At 41.8% G+C, this 21,210-nt stretch overlaps 1 protein-coding gene across 3 annotated transcripts; it reads left to right on the forward strand.

Moving 5' to 3' along the window:
- The first annotated feature begins 509 nt into the window (after positions 1-509).
- KICS2 (KICSTOR subunit 2) lies at positions 510-18,755 on the forward strand. Of its 3 annotated transcripts, none has more exons than XM_064655787.1 (4): positions 510-812; positions 2,843-2,916; positions 2,995-3,131; positions 7,863-18,755. In XM_064655787.1, the coding sequence occupies exons 1-4, from the start codon at positions 578-580 to the stop codon at positions 8,677-8,679; spliced, it is 1,263 nt and encodes a 420-aa protein (XP_064511857.1). In that variant the 5' UTR covers positions 510-577; the 3' UTR covers positions 8,680-18,755. The 3 variants fall into 3 exon arrangements, with proteins under 3 accessions (XP_064511857.1, XP_064511858.1, XP_064511856.1); XM_064655788.1 differs by having other exon boundaries at positions 3,013-3,131; XM_064655786.1 differs by having other exon boundaries at positions 2,843-3,131.
- Positions 18,756-21,210: the final 2,455 nt, after the last annotated feature.

Raw genomic sequence — 21,210 nt, forward strand, 5'->3', positions numbered from 1 at the left:
AACAAGCAGGGTGGAGGAGACCTCAGCAGGAACCAGCGCCGGTGTGTCCAGCCCGAAAACATCAACGCGCAGTATGTACGGGCGGATCTCTGGGGCTTCCGGGTCTTCCGAGGGCGGACGGCGCTGGAATACCGCCGGGCTCGGCGCTCCCGGTCCTTCCAAGCGCGGACAGCGCTGGAACGCCGCCGGGCTCGGCGCTCCCGGTCTTTCCAAGCGCGGACATGGCTGGAACGCCGCCGGGCTCGGCGCTCCCGGTCTTTCCAAGCGCGGACATGGCTGGAACGCCGCCGGGCTCGGCGCTCCCGGTCTTTCCAAGCGCGGACATGGCTGGAACGCCGCCGGGCTCGGCGCTCCCGGTCTTTCCAAGCGCGGACATGGCTGGAACGCCGCCGGGCTCGGCGCTCCCCCTTTTCCCGTTGCCCCGCCCACGAGTACAGCGCGCCTCAGGTCACGTGACCCCGACCCGTCCGCTGCCCGCCCCGCCTGTCACGTGCAGAGGGGCGGGCGCGAGCGCGGTCCCTCGCGCGCGCGGGCAGCAGCCCCGGAAGTGGCGGCCGCTGCGGAGGCGCCGGGCGGGATGGGGGAGTCGATCCCGCTGGGTGCGCCCGTGCCGGTGGAACAGGCCGTACTGGAGACCTTTTTCTCCCACCTGGGCATCTTCTCCTACGACAAGGCCAAGGACAACGTGGAGAAGGAGCGGGAGGCCAACAAGAGCGCGGGGTCCAGCTGGCTGGCGCTGCTGGCCGGGCTGGCGCACCTGGCGGCGGCCGAGAAGGCCTATCACAGCATGACCTTCCTGGGACAGAAGCTAGGTACCTTTCCGGGGGAGGAGGGACTGGCCCCGCCGTCTCAGGCTGTGGCTCTCTCTCCCCGCTCCGGGCCCGCCCGAGCCGGGGGCCTGCCCCGGGTGCGGCTCCGCGGGGGGAAGCGGGCGGTGTGAGGCCATGTCAGCCCGTGGGTACACAGAGCTGAGTACCTGAGGGACTTGAGGTCTGTGCCTCGGCCAGGTGCGTGCCTGTGCATCTGAAACACAAGTACTGGGTCAGCAAGTGTCCCTGGGCCCGGGGAGAAATCGGCTGTGCTGTTTGGGCTGCGGCTAAAGAATAAACAAGAGTGCATGCAGGTGCAGTGCAGGTGGCGCGGTGGCTCCTGTGCCAATCGATGCAGCTCTTCGCTGGCCGGCAGGCTACCTGCTTCCCCTTCCCAAAATTTAGCTAGAGATGTTTCTGTACTGAGATTCTCTGGCTGAGATCTGGGCAAAGGTGAGCTCAGTGGGGTGACGAAAGGGTTAAAGCTGATGTTAGATCTGCGTATGTGCAAGTACTTGGGGCTGGAGATAGCATCCTACAGACTGCAGGATCTCAAGAAGCTTTGGCCACAATCTTGGCTGCTTCTTGCTTTCTTAGTGCATGAATAGAAAAATCCCAAACTGGCACAGGATGAGCTGTCATCATGTTTCCCTCTGGGCAAGGCTCCTTGTTTTCTCTTTGAACTGCAGACAAGCATGGAAAATGGATCAAGGGATATGGGTCTGATGTGTAACACAGTAAAGCATCAAGAAAATTCTGCTTTGGTGTTTAAGTGGTGACTTGGAACTATTTTATATATTTACAGACAACACTGTCTATAAGACTGACTTTAAAAGTTAATTTGGTGCTTGCAGAAAGGATGAAATTGAGAACAGAAAGGACAAAGTTTTGTTTGTTTATACACTTCATGGACAACTACAATAGACGATTCTTCATCCTGCCCATGACATGAGGGCTACTCATGGCTTAGGAAGGGAGCTGTTTCACAGTGATATCCAGTTCTCTGTCTTTCTGCCTCAAATTGCTAAGGTCACCTTTGAACATTATATATGTAAAATGGATCCACCCTTACAAAATTTATAAGCAGTTTCAGCATGGAACCTAAATTTGGAATTTTTAAAAGTTCCACCAACCCAATCCCTGTGATCCTTGCTCTGCTGCAGCTGTTGAGTGCCACAGTGGCACATAAGTTCTTCTGTAAATAGAAAGTGTGAAATGAGGTTAGTACATTTGTGCAGTCTTTTGGTAGTGTCAAAGTTAAATATCCTTTCCTTTGACCCTCTACTTCTGTCTTTTTTTCTTTTTTAAATTTCTCATAGTGTTGAGCAGGTAGAAGGAAGCACAGACAACTTCTTCCCCCTTATCCCCCTCACCCCAGGTTTTAGTTACGGATTAACCTGCACTGTGGTCTCACTGAGATAAAGTGTGATTGTTTTCCCTTTGAATTTTGCTTTATATTAAGACCATGTAGGGACTAGGAACATTTGACTGGTAAACACAGATGTCACATGGTTCTGGCTTAAAGGTTGCTTTGCAAATTTGAGTGCTTTGTGATTGAAGAGGGGTTGCTAGGGGAATTCTCCCGAAAAGATCTAGAATTAATTAATTTGATGGAGGCTATTAAAGTTTGATCAGTCACATTATGATGACTTGATTCTTCTGATTCCCATAGATGACAGTATTTGCAGGTCACGTATCATAGTAGCAAATTTAACTGAACCCTTGTTTTCTGAAAAGTCACACCATAACTGAGGGAGTTGAAGTTTTGCAGCAGTCATTGACTGCTGAGATATAAACTGGACAAGAGTGGCTTGTGTGAAATTACATAAAGTGCTTCTGAGCATATGCTCTGTGTAATTCAGTGACAAAATAACATACTGAATTTTGTTTCTTGGTTAAAAGAAATACTGTGATCAAACAACACTTAGGAACAGCTAGAAGAGAACAAGCATGGTTATGTAGAATTTTCCAGTGTTACTGTCTATCTTTGCTGTCCCTGAATTTTGGTAATACCTCCATATTTATCTGAACAGGTGGTCAGTCATTCTTCAGCCGAAAGGACTCCATCCGAACCATCTACACATCTCTGCATAATGAGCTGAAGAAGGTGGTGGCGACGGGTCACAATGCACTAGGAGGAACAGCTCCTCACTTGGAAGAGCTGCTTTCTCACCTGTCTGAACAGCTCTGTTTTTTTGTTCAGGCTCGGATGGAAATTGCTGACTTCTATGAAAAAATGTACACGCTCAGCACCCAAAAGTTCATTAACTCTGAGGAACTGGTAAACATTTTGGAATCCATCTTAAAGAAATACAGCTCAAGGTCAGTGCTTGTTTGCTGGCAGTACATACTCAGACACGTGATCTGTAACAACTGATGTTGAAGTTCAAAGCAAGCCTAAAGACTTTGCTGTCCTTTGACTGCTGAGCAGCACGGCTCTTCACGAATGCATAAGTCTGTGTTGGCCAGCAGCATCATGTTTCAAAATATGAGTCCTCCAAAGAAGAAAAATAACAAAAGGAGAGTGTTTCTGCTCATGGTGTTCTAGGACCCTTCCTCCCTATTCCTTAATACTCAGCATATTTGTTTTCAGCAGAGAGGATGAGTGATTTTCGTTATATATAAGGTGCAAGGCTTCTTGCGCTTTTTCTTTGGGAGGGGAGAGGAAACAAGTCTTAATTCTATATGGACTTCAGTAAAAGTGACATATAAATAAAACAAGATACTTGTGCGACAGTTTTACTTTTTAGGCTAGAATATATGTCTGCTTAATTCTAAAAGCTGCACCATAGCTATCTGGCCTACCTGGAAGGGTTTTATGGTGCTCTGTTAACCACTTCTCTTGAGAGGTGTTGGAGCCAGGAGAAGAAGCACCTCTGAGCCTTCAGTCCCATTATTGTGTGTTGAAGTTAAGATCTAATAGTTCCTGTTAAAAGAATCCCAGAATGTTTCTAAATGATGCTGGGGTGGGTATTGCACATCTGACATATGTGAGCCTTGAAAGTGATGGCAGTTTAAAAACGAGAGAATTTTTGAATGCTTGTCAACACACTCAAATTCTACCTCTTTATTTTAAACCAAAGCAAATCTTCATGAGTGAAATAGTGTCTAAGATGTTTGGGGAGAAAATTCTTAGGTCTTACTTTTTTCAGTTATGATTTTTAAAGGGTTCACCTAGGAAAAATCAAAATAATTCAGTGCCGCTTTCTGATATTCCAAATTTAAACGCTGCAGGTGACTTCCTTATTTTTTAGGAATAACCTTAGCAAATTGCTACATAATTTTGCAATCTGAAAATCAAAACTACTTTAATATGATCTTACTAGTGATGTTTTGGAGTTCTTGGCTTGTGAACCCTTACAATGGGTCAGGGCTGTTAGCCCAATAAAAAGCTGAAACTTATATATGATTTCCTTGGTGTGATAAACATTAAGGAGGAAAGGGAAGTACGTTTGGGGGGGCTTTTTTGAAAAGTTGATTTATGTTGTACATGAACCATTGCCATCTGTTCTGAGCATGTGCTGAATCAACAGTGCTGTTAAAAATCTGAAAACCAAAACTCATACTTTGATGAATTGATTGGAGATTGTTGCATACAAAATGTTTTACTATCCTATTTAAATAAATTTCACCTCTGTACTTCTAAGGCATTGTTATATATTATATAATGTGTTTATATAACATACATTATATAATTATATGTATAATAACATCTTAAAAGAAAATAAGTAGTGTCTCCCTGGGAAAAATGCTGATGTTTTTGCTTTGAGTTAATGAGCAATTCTAAGATGGAGACAATATAAGATGCTGAATCAGCTGTTAGAGCTGATTCAGTAGCTGCAGTGTGGTCCTCCCCAGTCACATAGTGAATATTTCTGAAAAATAGTGGGCATAATGATATCTTCCTTTTGTCCTTTCTTTCAGTTTCTTCATATGTCAGATCAATTTCTGGGAGCTGTTATGTTGATGTGTAGTGGCTGGAAGGCATTTCTGATTTACAGTCTCTTGATCCACTCAGATGAAAGGTCAAATAAACTCATCCTTACCCAGTCTCTTTCCTCTGTCAGTATATTCCTCACTTGTTGTTGAGGATGTGTGCCATTATTTCAGTCAACTGTGCTAAGGCCAGACAGGGCATGTGTTTTCTAGATAAGTTCTGGCCTTGGTTTCTTTCCTTTACATGCGAAAATAGCTGTTCAGATGGTGTAGATGGTGTAGAAATGCTTGCTGGTAAAGGAACAGTTGAATTAATTTACTGTTAACAAGTCATGTTGTCTGTATCTGAAAAATCGTTAATTTTTAAGTAGTTTAAAGCTATTTTGTTACTTTTTTTTGTTACTACTTATTGCTGACTTGTACACAGCCAATACTAGACATTTTCCTCTCCGTTTCTCTTTAGAATACAGCTGGAGAAGTAACTTTTCGTGAAATTTTTAACTGTTGGTTTTGGGTGGGATCTTAACTGAAATAATTAAAACAGCATCAGGAACAGGTTCCTTTAAAAGCTTAGTATAAAATGAGTAAGTAACTAGAAAACCTATTTGGATGTAATAATTTTTAAGTGTTGAATGTTTCTCATCCAGTCAGCATTTTGTAAATACATGTGTGAATGTGTGATATATGGATGGAAATAGGAAGAAAAGTGTGGCTTCTTCATAGTCTGCAAAACAAAACTCTACTATCCCTCCACTTCCAAGAATGATTGGGGGGGGGGAAATTTTCCAATGTCTTTTTAAGTTTTTAGCACTCTGGCTTATTAAAATATCATAAAAACATATCTGTTTTGCATGATGCTGAGCTCAGATGCTTCTGTGTTACAAAACTCAATTATATATCAGCAGATATATTTAGTAGATAACTTGTTAGCTTACTCTGCAACCGTATTAGCATACTCTGCAAGCTTCTCAGCTGTGGCTGAGGTGTGTATTTTTGGATTAAAACAGTTTAGCAAATCCCACTGTGCAGTGAAACATTAAGAAAGCCATGAAGCAAAGTAGAAGTGGGAAGCTGTACATCATACTGTTAATGCAGGAGACTTTAGCAGTACTGAGTTAGTTTAGATTTTTAAACTGCTTTTAAGATTGAAGAATAACCTTCTTGGTCTGACTGCAAGTGTGTTGAAACCACTGTGCTGTAATAGGGACTGTCTGGAACAAATAATCTTGTATAATGCTTTTTTACACTCTCGTAATACACAGCAACAAAACTGGTTTGTTTGGTGAATACCAAAACCGTTGGAGATCTTCAATGTTGACTGTTAGCAGAATATTATTTTTGATTGACTCTTGTTCAGTTTCTCAAAGAAATGTAAGTGTGCTCTGGACTTCTCAGAGTGGCCAGTAAGCACTTATCTCTGCTATAGCAGGTTGAACTGGCAGTTGCTGATGTGTACTGTGTACAGAAGGTGGCTGGTCACCCAGCCTGACCTGTTTGCACAACATGGTGCATCAGGTTTATGATATTCATATTTCATTTTCTTCAAATAAGTTTGGACTTGCGTCTTAATAACAAATCCTTTCAAGACTCAAATTGTGGCTTTCAAAAAATGAGCTGCTTAAAAATAGTGACAGAATTGTCAGACAATTTTCACAAGCCTAAGAATTAATGTTTTGACAAGAACCCGATAGAAAGTCAAATTAAAAATAATGAAGGGGGAGGGGAAGAAAAGCATGCAATTTTCGTTCTCTCCTGCTCCATAACAAAATGAAGTGTTTTGGTTTTGAACCAGCTATGTCCAAAATGGGTTGTATGTATTGTGTCCTGAAAGCTGAAGGGAATAATGGCATTGCTTTAGCTTTGTCTGAAGATCAGCTGTTAAAAGTTGAAAAAAATCAATATGAACTTCTTTGTTTTAAACCAATAACAAGACCCAAGATATTTTTCTGAAGTGAGATGATAAATCTGTCTTTACTTAAATGGAAACCTCATCAAGTCTTATCTTTGAACTATTGGTTGTTCTTTGTTGAAGACCTCTTAAAGAGTCCTAAATGCTAATGAGGGAACACATTTACTAAAAAGGCCACTTCTGTCTTTGCTGAAGGCTCATTCCTTCAAAGTTGCATATTTTACATTACAGTTTTTCCATTTCAATTAAGTATGTTATTATCAATAATTTTATAAGTTCACAGGTAATGTAAGTATCATGGGAAGAGAGGTAGGCTGTATCTGTTTTCTTTTTCTCCTGATACTTAGAAAAAATAAAATGAGAAGAGAAAGCTGTAGAATGGATTTTTAAAATTCCATTTCATTGAGATTTGTTCTAATAGCAGGATCGCTCTTGTGAATAAGATGTGCATTGAGGTGTTGATTTTGTTTGGTTTTTTTAACATCTTTTAAATTGAGAGCTGATTTTTGACCTGAGTTTTTAGTAAGATAAATTGGTTGTTTCACCATCTTCATTGTGATACGATAAAATCCTGCCAAATGTTTTTTCCACTCATTGCTTTTAGTACACCAAGGTTTGAAGTTTGAGATTTGGTTAATTGGTAAATACAGTTAATTATGGTTCCATTGACTAATTTTCTGTTGCAATTTTAGTGTGACTTTAACCAAAAAAAAAAAAAAGAAAATAAAAGCTCAACTTGGCTTCCTCATAGCTTTCCTGTACAAACAACAGATTTATAACATAATCCCCTTGATTTAACTTAACATCTTACTGCTATTCCAGAACTATCAAGACGTATTTTCTTGCAAGAAGGGATTTAAAATTGGAACAAGACCACCTGGATTTAAAGAGAAATGGTTTTATAGTAGTTAATGGATCAAGATAGACAGTGATTGTTCTTGAACTGATGAAATATAACTCCCTTGCTTTGATAGAGAAGTGTCTGATGGCTGTTTTTTGTCAAATGTGAAGTGCTGTTTGTTCATGAAAATATTTACCCTAGTTATGTAAAAAGAACTTTTTAAAAAATTAACAATATTGTTGTTTAGTTTATACTTTGTTCTGCTTTCATATTTTATCTTCTGTCTGTTAACTGGCAAATGCTATCTGATTATTTCATTGTTGTGTACAGCAGTTCTCATGTCTTGATAAAAAATTATGTTTTCTAGATTTCATCATCCAATCCTCAGTCCTCTTGAAAGCAGTTTCCAGCTGGAAGTAGATGTGCTTGCTCATCTCCTAAAGGCTCAGACTCAGATCTCAGAGTGGAAGTTCCTTCCATCCCTGGTCAACTTGCACAGTGCTCACACAAAACTACAGACGTGGGGTCAAATTTTTGAGAAACAACGAGAGACCAAGAAGCACCTGTTTGGAGGGCAGTCTCAGAAGGCTGTACAACCTCCGCACCTCTTCCTCTGGCTGATGAAGCTCAAAAACATTCTCCTTGCCAAGTTTAGCTTTTACTTTCATGAGGCCCTTAGTCGACAGACAACAGCATCTGAAATGAAAACTTTGACTGCTAAAACAAATCCTGATTACTTTGGGAAAATTTCCAGCTTCATCCGGAAGTATGATGCCGTCAATGTTTCCTTAATTTTTGACAATCGTGGATCAGAGAGTTTCCAGGGACATGGTTATCACCATCCCCATTCATACCGGGAAGCCCCCAAAGGAGTGGATCAGTACCCTGCGGTGGTGTCTCTGCCCAGTGACAGGCCTGTTATGCACTGGCCCAATGTGATCATGATTATGACTGATAGAACCTCTGACCTCAACAGCTTGGAGAAGGTTGTTCACTTCTATGATGACAAAGTCCAAAGCACGTACTTTCTGACGCGCCCTGAACCTCACTTTACCATTGTAGTTATTTTTGAATCCAAGAAGTCAGAAAGGGACTATCATTTTATTTCTTTTCTCAATGAAATTTCACATTCCCTTAAGAACTCCAAAGCTTTTGCGAGCTTGAAGCCTGGATCCAAAGGGTGAAATACAGACTGTTTACAAGTTGTCAAGGCAGTATGTCAGCCTTGAGGGAGCTGTAGCTTTCAAGAGTTACATAAATTTGTGATTCTCAGAGTCTAATTGAAAAGGAACTTTTTTTTTAATGTTATAAGTTCCTTTCTTTTAAGCTAGCAGACACTTGAAAAGTATTTTTGGGCAGTACTCAGTGGGGCAATTTAATTGTGGGGTGCTAAATAGCCACAGTGGGATAATTTTGGTGTGGTTTTCAGTATTCAGTATGATTTATTTTTTCAGTCCAACAATTTTGTTGCCTGTATCAGAAAGGAATATATGCACTTTATCTTAGTCTGATCACTGACTGTCTTCTACAGAGTTTATTGAAAATGTCGTAAGGATGTATCTTTTCAGAAAACTGCATTGCCTGACAGGAATGATTTCTGGGAACTAAATGCTGATGCAAGGGAATATTAGAAAAAGTGAACCTGCAAGGATACATTTTAAATAAAAATATGAGAATCAGGAACTATTGTTAGTTATAATTTAGTTTTCAAAGGGTTTGAAATGATAATTGAGGTCTCTGACACTCTCTGTTAAGCACCAGTCTCAGTTATAAATGCCCTGTGTCACAAAACTTGGTCATTGCTCCAGAACTTGGACTGGGGCAAGAAAAACTGCAGCATGGGCTGGAAGGCCAGTATTCACCGGAGTGCTGTGACAGTGTGGGTACAGGAATAGTCTTGGCTCAGACTAACTGAAGGAGACAAGCTGAAGTTGCACAGGTGTTCTAGAAGGAACAGCTCCACGGAAAAAGCAGCAAAGCTGTTTTCAAATTGTGCTTTTGTCTGGCTAACTTAAAAGAGAAGCAAAGAAAGGCAGTAGGAAATGCCCTTTGTAAATGATTTATTTTCTAGTTTGCTGTTCATCTCAACCTGGATTTGTTTTCAGATTTTTATAAATGCATAGTTTTTTCAATCTGTTCAGTTTTAAATAATTTAATAATTAAGCCAAAACACTGGGGATTTGGATTTAAATATATAGCCTATGCAGTGTGTTTACCTCATTCTAAAATGTCTCTTTCACCACTTCTAGACTGCAAGTTTGGAAAAAGTATATTTTCTAGTTACCCCGAAAGTGCTTTAATTTGGAAATCAGTATTTCCAAATACAATAAAAGGGTCAATTTGGCTGTACCTGTAGCCTTACATTGCAGGGTTCTAACTGTTAGCTATGCAGTTGTGCACATGCTTTTATGGGAATTCAGGAGCACTTATATACATATATAAGTGTAGTAAAATTAAGTCATTAGTTGACATTTGGTAAGGTGTAACATCAGGTTTAATTTAAAAGGGAGTTTAGGTCAAAATGTTGGTTTCTGTTAAGACTGAAATATGAAAGGTACCATTGCAAACGTGTCTTTTAATGATTCCCTTTCTCTTCCACTTAAAGTTCTGGTAACTTGTCTTGCCTGGCTGCAAGTGCTGATTTTTTAACAATCATATAAGCACATTCTGTTCTCAAAATGCAAGCTCTGACTTGCCACTTTGTGCCAAATGGAGCCTTCTGTGCTTTGCTATAACTGTTGTGAATATCTGTGCTATTGCCTTTCACCTGAAGTCTCGGTCTTACTTCAGCATCACTCTCAAAAGCTCAGTCTGCTCTTTGTTACTGGAAAATAACCAGAGTTGCAAATATACCAGAAACTGGAGGGTACCTGTTTGTAACAGCATTACACTTTGCAGCTTGAATTGCTCTTAACAGGACAAAGTTGCAAATGACAGTATTGAGAGAGTTTGAGTGCTTCCCTCTGTGGGACAGTGACCTTGTAATAACATTGTAATTTTGACTTCCTCAGCCTGAGTAACAAGAATCTGTTGCTAAAACTGATTCCCAGTCTTCAGCAGTGTAATAAAGTGTTGTACAAAGTCTGTCTGCCTGTACAATATTTCCCTGTCATACTAACTATCTAAAGAAAAGAGGAAAGAAAACAGGAAAGAGACCGTGCATGGTACAGGCACCTTCTTGTTCATTTCTGAGTTGCTGGGGATGAGTTGGAAGAAGTGAAGGAGAAATCTGATGCCCTTTGGAGCAGCTTTTACTGGTTGTTGAAATGGCTAGAGGCTGTTCCCAATGGTTTTTATGGGGAGAGGAAAAGGAGGTGACTGTTCAGCAGACCTGGTAGTTCACTTCCCATGCTCCTGCCACTGTGTTTGGCAAGTGGTGTCTCAGAATAGGGAAGGGATGTTAGGTGATGTTTCTGTGCAGGAGGAGGTGAGACCTGCTTTGCCTCTTATCAATTCTAAGGTGGTTTGCTGCAGGTTTCTTCACAGAATCTTGGAGAAGCAGCCAGAGGGGCCTTCTGACTCATGGGTAAGAAGTTCTGAATATTTTGGTTGATGAAGAAGCAAAGGGAGCCATAACCATTACCCTCATGGTGTGGGAAGGGAGGGAATGGGAGAGATGTGCAGGTGGTGGAGAGAATTGGGTGCTGGAGAAACTTTTGTGGAGCTGTCTGGGTTTCAGAGTCCTGTCCCTGATACTCTCCTTGTTAAGATCTCAGCCTTAAATTAATACAAGATGGGAAGCAGAAAATTGAGACTGTAGGAAGTAGCTTGGATGAGAACAGGTGAAGCTGAAGAGAGGTGACGCTAGAATCAGTATCAAATAGTTCTGCAGAGTTGAGGTGTGCTATACCAAAAACTGTGTGTGTGGTGTGAGTGTGTGTGATGAATGAATATAGATTTGTTAAACCCATGAAAAATTCTGGCACAGTTCTTATTTCTTGCTTTGAGGAGTTTGTTTTAAATTACAAATAAGGTAGTTGGGAGTCTGAGTTGGGTTCAAACTGAAAGAGGGGAAATTTAGGTTAGATATATGGAAGAAATTCTTTGCTGTGAGGGTGGTGAGGCACTGGAACGGGCTGTCTAGAGAAGTTATGGATGCCATACTTGAACTGGTGTTCAAGGTCAGGTTGGATGGAGGTTTTAGCAACCTAGTCTAGTTCAAGGTGTCCCTGCTCATGGCAAAGGGGTTGGAACTAGATGATCTTGAAGGTCCCTTCCAATCCAAACCATTCTATGATTCTATATTGATGATGTAAAATTGGCTAGACCAGTAATGAAAACCTGTGTAATTAAGTAAGGAGGAGAAAATGTCTGTGGAGTAAGTAAAGGAACCAGAAACTCAGTAACTGGAAAAAAAAATATATTTGTTACTAACTTCAGTACTGGAAAGATTGATCAGTCTCTTTACTGTAAGAACTGGAAAACAAATACACTTTTGCTGAGCTGGGTGATATCCTGTCTGGCAGCTTTTCCTCTGCACCAGTGTAGCTAAGCAAGATTAAATGTACTAATGTGCTTTAAAAGTCTTGTATAAATTACTACTTCAAGTGCAAGATATAAAGATGTTTGTGATGGTGTACTGAAAGCCATCACTTCCAGACATATTTAAACATTTTTAAAACAGGTACTGAGATTTGATATTCCAAGTGCCACTCAGATTGCTTATAATAGCAGTGTGGAAGCTTATCTTGCAGTAAATTGCATGTACCTCATCACTTACTTCAGTCCATGAGGATTTTGGCAGAATATTTAATTTAGTAACCTTTTGCCTGCAGTGTGATTTTTGACAGCAAATGTATTCTAAGAACTCCTAGGTGTTTTATATTTATGTCTTGTAAGCTGTTTTCTTCAACATGTGGTGTTCAGGTTTTTTTCTTGAATAAAATATCTTTCCTTTTCTCCTGCCTTTGCATGAAGAGAGTGCAGGGAATGGAAACTATTAATATATTTTGCATTGTGCTGCAAAGGACCGCAACATATGCATAATATTCAGATTTTAATGATCTAAAAGTAATGTAAGTTCCTGGTACCTATTTGAATACTAACACTTATTGTTTATCTAATTGACTTTAAAAAAAAAAAAAAGTCTGCACTATAACTGGAAGCAATTTTATGGCACTCACACAGTTAATTTTTGCTCTGACCTGCTCTTCATATACGAACCTTTTGAAACACTTGTGATCATTCTAGTGGTAGTTCTTTGATATCATTTATCTGAGGATTCCTTGTGTAGGTCAGTCTGCTACTGCCTTTTACTGCACTGGGTCCTGATCTTCTCATAACCAAGCTTTGCTTAAGAAAATCAGCAGTGTGCTGTACTTCATTCCTCAAGTCAATTTTTGGCCCAGTGCCTACAACCCCTCCTCTTGCAGTAAGCACAGCTTGGCTCGTCCTGGGCTTGTGGTCAGCTTTGTGGTTGCTTCCAGAAGTGCTGGTACTAAGCTTAGTTGGCTGGAAAATTTGGTGTTTCTGCCCTGTTTTCTCCATTAGTCCTGTTTTCAGACTCTGAAAGATGTAAGCCAGCCCTGCCAAGGTGGATGCAGCTGAGGCCAAGCACTGCTTATTTGCTGGGGCTCTGCCTGAGCCTCAAGAACGGTAGGTCAGTGTCCTGCCTGCTGGGGACAGCTGTTGTGTGGCTCAGCAGGGATGGCCTTCGGGCTGCGATTGTGCAAAGGCAGGAGCTGTTATGGGAAGAGCAGGAGAGGCTCTGGAAATGAGAATGCTGACAAAGGACAGCAATAGCATAATGCTTTGCAGAGCAGGCAGAAAATACAGAAGTCAAATGTAAGATGGAATTGGACTTTGATTTCCTGTTAGCAAAGGACTGATTTAAAGATTAAGTCTCCTTTGGAGGATAAAGGTATCAGATTTTTGCCATGAAATTGCTTTAGGTATTCAATCATTTTCCTCCAGGAACTGCCTCTTTCCCTCTCTTGTGCGTGAATGCATTCAACGTATTGCCTGACTTATTTTGCAGTTGTTATGGGGCTTTTCTGGGAGAGTTTGCAGGCCTGAGTTCAGTTCTCTCCTAACTTTCAACATGGCTTTGCAGCTGCTGGGTTTGTGGTTGGGTAACAAAGTTCTCCACCTTGCAGCTGGGACCTGGCTGTGCCCTGGCCTCGTGTAGCAGCATGAGAATAGCAAAATAAGGGAGGAGACAAGTCACTACAAGATGGGCTGGAGCGGGTGACAGCTCTGGGACAGATAGGCAGGGAGAAAACAGATGCTGAAGGACTGCATTGCAGATGGACTGTGAGCAGAAGGTTTTTGTTGGCCCCTCTGTGTTGTGGCCTAATTTCACAGAAATCCATATAGATTTTATGTCCTGAAAAAGCTATGCTAGACCCCGCCTGCAGTTGCAGCTGCTTGTTTTATGTGACTTCTTTGAAATAACTATACTGTTTCCAGGATGGTGGTGTTTAATCTTTAGGTACCAACAATCTTGGCAAAGCAGCTATTTTTGGGCAGGTGATTAAGGCAGCCTTTGTGGTATCCCATTGTTAGATGGGATATGCTGCTACTGTGCTATAAGTGAACATCTGAAGCTTCAGAGCAATGCAATGTTGTGCTTTATTTGTGCAGATCACTGCTGATAAGATAGAATATGTAGTGGCACTAAACTTTTGGCTCTGTGGTGTATGCTTCATTTGCTACAAAGGTACTGAGAGGTTTTTTAGTGTGTAAAAGTTGAATTGTTCAGATCAGAGCCAAAAAGAGCCAGCATCACCATGATCCTGTACTGGGATGCACAACATGGAACCAAGAATTGTAAATTTCCTGGGGAAAGGATGATGTAATCTTGAGCAAAATGAGGGCCAGCAAGAGATGCTAAGGGAGGCTGGAGGTGTCTAATTCCCAGCCTTTGATTTTGTCTTGGAGTTAGTCCTCTCTGGGAACACAAGCAGAGGGCATTGTCTCCTGTAGTACAGAATGGCCTGATGGTCTCTTAAGCATTTACTTCAACCAAGTTCAATGTTGTCTTTCACCAGAGGATTCCAAGTCAACCTCTCACTTTTCTGTGTGGTTGTGCAGATGTTCAGCAGAGTCTCCAGGTATTTCCGCTACTTTCTCAGGTGAGGAGCAAACTTCCTCTCCCTGGATCATTCTCTTGGGAAATGGGGGATGAGAGGTTAAATTGTCTGAAGAGGAGAAACTCATCTGCTTTGTGGGTGGGTGCAGTCATCACTGTGTGAACAGTGAACAGTAGCAAAAGGACCACCCTGCTTTCAGGAGGATCAAGGGTAGTGACTGCAGCCTTGAGTTGCACATCCTCCCAGTGTGCTTGGGTCTGGTTCTTCAGGGACTGGTAGTGATGCTTCCCCAAGGACTGCCTGTCACTGCCTGAGACCTCCATATCACCTAGAGGTAAAACTCCAGGAATGTACAAGGCTTAAAGAATGAAAGCTTGGGTTATGGTACCATGCATTTAATGTGAGGGATCAACATTAGACTTGGAGTGGGAGAGCTGAGGCTGCTTTTGCCTCCAGCAGTACAGCTGGCTCGTGTCCCCACTCCGAGAGATGCCAGCTCTTATCAGAGGGAATGGGGTGGGGGATTGGGAGTACTAACAGGTTTAGCCTTCTGTGTTTAATCTGATGATGCAAAGCTGTCCAAACTGTTTAAAAAAGTTGGTGGATTAATTCCCATTCTAGGTGTAGAGCTTGCCTCTGAGTAAAGTGCCTGGAGCTCTGCTGAAGGCAAGATGTGTAAGCTGAATAAAAGCTATCTTTCCCTTTTCTTCATGCATCCCTGTCCAGAGAGAGAAAGAGCAAATTACTTTGAACTGTCATTGGATAAGAGCTTTTTGGAAAAAACCTGATCCTCATTTATTGTTACAGAACCAAGGACTTACTGCAATGAATCAAGTTTTCACCCCACCCTCCTAAGAAATTTATCTACAATTTCACCTGCAAATTCAATACAGTGGGATGTAGCTGATGAACTATGTCCACAGTGAAGTTATACTCTGCACTCAGGCTGGCTTTGCTTGGAGGACTCCAAAAGTTTTATACACTGAGTTTTCCAAATACAGCAGTTGCCTCAAGCTGGCTGACCTGCTGACTGTACCTCACGGTGAGAAAAGTGGGAGGCAAATTTCCAAAGCTGTGCATTACTCACTCTCAGGTATAAAAATAGATGAGTATAAATCTTGGTCCAGCCTAGTGGGATTTGTGGCACTATCTAATTTTTCTTGGTGTCCCTGTAGACTGAAATGCCCCTTAGACGTAAGGCTCTCAATATCTAAATATGCTGTGGATGCCTCAGGCTCATCTGTACTTGGGAATGACTTGTTAAAATGATGGCTGCTACATTAGGAATGATTCATTCTAGTTGTTTCTGACTGAAATTATAGCAGAATGGTGAAAAAATCCCACCACCACCTTACTGTTGAGTTTGTAGTATGTCCAAGAAGGAGGTGCAAGTTCAGAGACAGAATAATCACAGGCTCTTGCCATATCTACCTTTAAAGCTGTCAACCAAAGTATCTTCAGAGGGCTGATAAGATAATAATATATTGAAAGTGTAAGGCTCATGCTTCAGAGTGTAATTTGCTCATCAAGCACTGAGGGACTCGTCTGTCTGGAAGGTTATTCTGCAACTGTGCATTAAAGGGACTTTATTGTTTTATGCTTTTCGTGTTAGCATTTTCTTAAGCACTTACAAAAATAAGGTATGCTTGAAAAGAGCCAGATACAGCTTTTTCAAAAGCTGCGAGTTTCACAGACTGCAGAGTGTGGGCACTTAATTCAGCGCAGGTAAACAAATTCCTATTTGCAATTTTTGTGCCATTTCTTAATGCATATGATCAATATGTTAAATTACATTTTTTGCCTCGGTAAAGCCAGACAACTGCCACTAGAGGGTAGTGTTAATACAGAAAGAAAAAAGTAATTTGTAATCTCTTTCCAGAATAAAATTATTTATACTCTCCTATGCATGTATAAATATGAGATAGATTTTACTGCTCTAGTCAGATTTGTTTGAATCTTTTTGTCTTTCTTCCCCATAGAGTGATTTATGTAGTTCTGTTTCAGCTGTAAACAGCAATAGCGGGTATCTCGTTTCATACCTTAATGTATATATGAATACTAAAATGATGTTGTTTCCTCTTCTTTGTGAGAAACTTTTCTATTGAATTACAAAGAAAAAGCTATAAAAGAGCTTTTGTGATTTTTTTGTGATTTTTGAAAACTGCCCTTCATTTAAAATTGAATTTCATTTTAGAAAAGAGGGAGTGTTTTTTTTCCTTCCTTGCCTTTTTCTTCCTAAACAATGGGAGAACTACATAATTATTGTTTACCAAGGCAGGGCAGTATGACCTGTTAAAGGCCACGTAGGGAGCATCAAGCTAGGGTTTAAGCCTAATGCAAAGTAATAGGATTTTGATAGTCTAATGTGGGCAGAGCTACTGTGGTATATAATTATATATATATACATATGGTATAACACTGTGTTTGTGTATATATATGTACACATATATATATGTATGTGTGTGTGTATATATATATGTATATGTATGGTATCACCATATATGTCTGATATATGGTTATACTGTACTAGCCAAAGTGGGGTTATACCACACCAACCCTGAGCATTAGAGGCTGAGGTGCAGGGATGGGGCAGTGCAAGGAATGGGTGGCTCAGAGCCTGGGGCCAATGTTGTGCTGCTTTGGGTCATCATAAAACCATAGAACAGTTTGTGTTGGAAGGGACCTTAAAGATAATCTAGTTCGAACCCCCTGCCGTGGGCAGAAACACCTTCCACCTTTCACAGGCCCCACAAGATGCTGCTGGGTGTGCTTGGGCATGAGGGCTGTGGGCAGGTGCCTGTGCCGCTCCACCACTTCCCTTTGGCACGGAGACGGGGAGTTTTGCCAATGCTAGCTACAGCCTGCATAAACCCCAAGGAGAACCTGCAGGAGGCAGAGGAGGGGGGTGAGAAATGAAGGGAAAGTGGAGGGGACACAAGGGTCAAAGAAGGAGCAGCCAACAGGGACCTTGTCTTCTCCCATCTGTTCTCCAAGAGAGGCACTTTCAGCATGATTTATACACACAGCGTGTACCTGCAGCATTTGGTGCAGGCATGGGCTTGCTGTGCCAGGGAGTCATGTCAGGGCAGTGCCCCCAGACCACCACAAACTGCTCCAAACCTGTTGCATCCTTTTGTGATGGCAGCCAAGCTTGTGCTTCACCCTCTGCCCCCAGACCGGGTAAAAACTCAGTAATAATTGTATTTATTTTTCCTTCTTCCATGTTGGAAGGTAGCTGGATAAAAGACATTATCTAGCTGCAAACTTTTGAGCTTTGCTGTGATCTGAAAAGCATTAGTGTTCCCTGTTGCTGTTTTACATCACTGCACACAATGACTACGCTGCCAGGGAGGCAGTGTCCCAGCCTGAGCTGGAGTATTAAAATGATAATCACGTGGGTTTTGGTGGTGCACAGTAAACACATTCTTGCACCATGACGATGTTGAAATCACGGCTCTTCAGGGGACAGGATGGTGCCTTTCAACTGATACTGTGACTGTGTGCGCAGGATGCAAATACAGCGTGTAAAGCCACCCCATGGTGAGCTGGATTAATGGAACAGATTTTCAATGATTCATTGGGAAGATGAAATTTTCTACTTGCATTTAATCTTAGCCTGATAAATCACTCAGGGGAAAAAAAAAACAAACCCAACAGTAAAATGCATGAAATTAGTGTTCTGATTTTGAGACAGACTTGGTTTTGGAGAACTGGCAGTAGTGGGGAGCTTGGCTGACAGTGTGGGGCTGAGGGAACATGGAAGGAGGTTGGATTAAACTGCAAAGATAGGTTGGGGTGGAAGCGGCTGCGGGGCAGAGATGAGTGTTCTAGTGGCTCCTCCTCCTTTGCATGTTGGCCACTGTGTATATGGTTAAAAACTAATGATGTTCAGCCAGTTACTATAGCAATGGTGTGGCATGAGTTGTCATGGTAATGGAGCAGAATTTTTCATCACGTTCCTGCAGGAGGGTGATGGATGCCATTTTGGGGGCTCTGAACTTGACCATTTGCCTCATATCTTTTTCCTTGGTAGAAACACTTGCATCTGCTGCAGTCAGTGAACATGTCCTCCCAGTACCATTACCTGATTTTCCATGTCCTGGTGCTAAATTCTTCTTTCACATTTATAAAGTTAAGAACACTGTTAAACCATAAATTGCTAAGCTTAACCTAATTATGTGCACTATTATTATACAAGATGTGTTAATAAAACATACTGCTGCTACTAAGGCTGTTTCTGGACACTTTATCTTGTGTGTGTTCTTCACCTCTCTATCTGCCCATGATACAACTTAATAAGACATTGGTGCCCATATGAACAAATATAATTTTAAGCTGGTCTGAAGTAAATTTGCTTCAAATACACCCATTTAGGACAGAATAACCACAGATTCAGAGAATATGCTGAGTTGGAAGGGACCCACAAGAATCATCGAGTCGAACTCTTAACCCTGCACAGGACCACCCCCAAGAGTCCCACCATGTTCCTGAGAGTATCATCCAGACGCTTCTTGAACTCTGTCAGGCTTTGTGCTGTGACTACTGCCCTGGGGAGCCTGTTCCAGCACCCAACCACCCCTTGGGTGAAGAATCTCTTTCTGATATGCAACCTAAACCTCCCCTGACACAACTTCAGGCCATTCTCTCAGGTTCTGTCACTGGTCACCACAGAGAAGAGATCAGTGCCTGCCCCTCCTCTTCCCCTCACGAGGAAGTTGTAGACTGCAATGAGGTCTCCCCTCAGTCTCCTCCAGGCTGAACAGACCAAGTGACCTCAGCTGCTCCTCATATGGCTTCTCCTCAAGGCCTTTCACCATCTTCATTGCCCTCCTTTGGACACTCTCTAACAGCTTAATTTCTTTCTTGTATTGTGGTGCCCAAAACTGCACACAATATTCAAGGTGAGGCCGCACCAGTGCAGAGCAGAGCAGAACGTCCCCTCCCTTGACCGGCTGGAGATGCTTTGCCTGATGGCCAGTAGGACATGGTTGGCCCTCCTGGCTGCCAGGGCACTGCTGACTCATGTTCAACTTGCCATCAACCAGGACCCCCGCCCCAGATCCCTTTCCATGGCACTGCTCTCCAGCATCACATTCCCCAGTCTGTATGTACTTCCAGGGTTACCCCACCCCAGGTGCAGAATCTGGCACTTCCCCTTGTTGAACTTTGTATAGTTCAACATGATGTATGTGCTGCCTTGGAAATGCATCTCTTTTTTGCAGTTTTATTTCAATTGCCTTTGGTTTCTCTTCCTTCCTGGGCTTTAAGAGCAGTACACTATCTTTTTTCCTTACTTATGAGCTATACATCACTTCCTCCTTGTCAGGACTTTTTTAATATAGGTGATCAACTGGACTAGTGCACTCTATGTAAATGATATTGCTTTGAGTGGTTCTTTCATTAGAAGAGCAGGTGTAATGCCTATTTTATGCCTATAGAAACCAACCGTTTCTTCAGTTGTGCAAGAAAGTAACCTAGACTGCAGAACACATTCAGCAATTTGGTTTTGTAAGGATAGAAATGTATTCAGCTCGAGTCAAGCTAATGGCTATTTTAAAAGAACATAACGTTCTGCTCATCAGCTGCTTTTAAAAATCCCTAAAGCCTTCACTACATGTAAGTTTCTGTGCTAAACCATACACCTCAAAATGAAGCCTGATAAATGGCAGTAGTGGTGTTTCACAAGGGGGCTTACATGCCGCTTTCATAAATGCTCATTTGCAGTCACCAGGAAGTCCAGGAAAGGGAAAGCCTGAATTTGAGCTGTACAACTTAATAGCACTGATATTTCATCAGTGTCCTCAAGTTCATTTTGTCCTGTGCTTTTTAACAGGTAAATTTGTGGTGCACCAGCAGAACTGTATTAATTGCCAGGGAGCATAGGAACAGTACTGGCTCAGAAACATCTTGAGATTTGGACCTGTATAGTGCTGGGTAGGAATCTGGGTTATGTTGGAGGCTGCATCACTTTGGATTTAGGAAAGTAATCGCAGTGATATGTTTTAAGTCCTTTTTGTTTTAAAAAGCTCTGATTGCTGCATGCTTCAACATATGACTAATGTGAGGAGCTCCTGTTCACTACATGCTCTGGAGTGCTTGTTCCTCTAAGCTAATCCCAGATCTTACAACATCACTGTTGACATCTACCAAAGCTAGGGTTTTTTTTTTCTTTTACTCTCCCCCTTCTTTGGAGCTTTATAATTACCCCAATAAATTATGTTAAACTCATTAATCTAAGAAACTAAGTTTTCAGAAATTCACTGAACTGTGTGGTTTTCATGTACTAATTAAAAAAAAAAAAAAAAAAAAGTGATGCCTTGGGGAGAGTAAACTCTCAGCTGCAGGTTGCTGAGCTACCACTGTGTGCTGGTTCTGGTTTTCCAAACATGGGTCTCTCTTAGAAATTTGGTACAGAGTTAAGTGAACCTGTAATCGAACCTGGTGCAGCCCTTCTCGTTTGGCTTCTTAACAGGCTTCTCAGAGCCATTACTTTTACAAGAAGTTGTGTGAAATATTGGGAAAATATTGTTCCATCTCATTAAAGATCTGGCAGGTGTAACACCTCTGTTGTATTATCTCATTGTCCTACCATTTGTTGCTTTTCATGCAAAATATTCTGAGCTTTTGCTTGCTTGAATCTTTCAAGTACTGGACTTAAATCCAGAGTGTCTTTGCATTGTCCCA

The sequence above is a fragment of the Pseudopipra pipra genome, chromosome 5, assembly GCF_036250125.1.
Source record: "Pseudopipra pipra isolate bDixPip1 chromosome 5, bDixPip1.hap1, whole genome shotgun sequence".
Classification (NCBI taxonomy): Eukaryota; Metazoa; Chordata; class Aves; order Passeriformes; family Pipridae; genus Pseudopipra; species Pseudopipra pipra.

Bases quoted from the DNA above. Each gene is read 5' to 3' on its own strand.
- KICS2 (XM_064655786.1), top strand. From the start codon at position 578: ATGGGGGAGTCGATCCCGCTGGGTGCGCCCGTGCCGGTGGAACAGGCC. The intron at 813-2,842 runs GTACCTTTCCGG...TTATCTGAACAG, and splicing joins CTTCCTGGGACAGAAGCTAG to GTGGTCAGTCATTCTTCAGC. The intron at 3,132-7,862 runs GTCAGTGCTTGT...TATGTTTTCTAG, and splicing joins TTAAAGAAATACAGCTCAAG to ATTTCATCATCCAATCCTCA.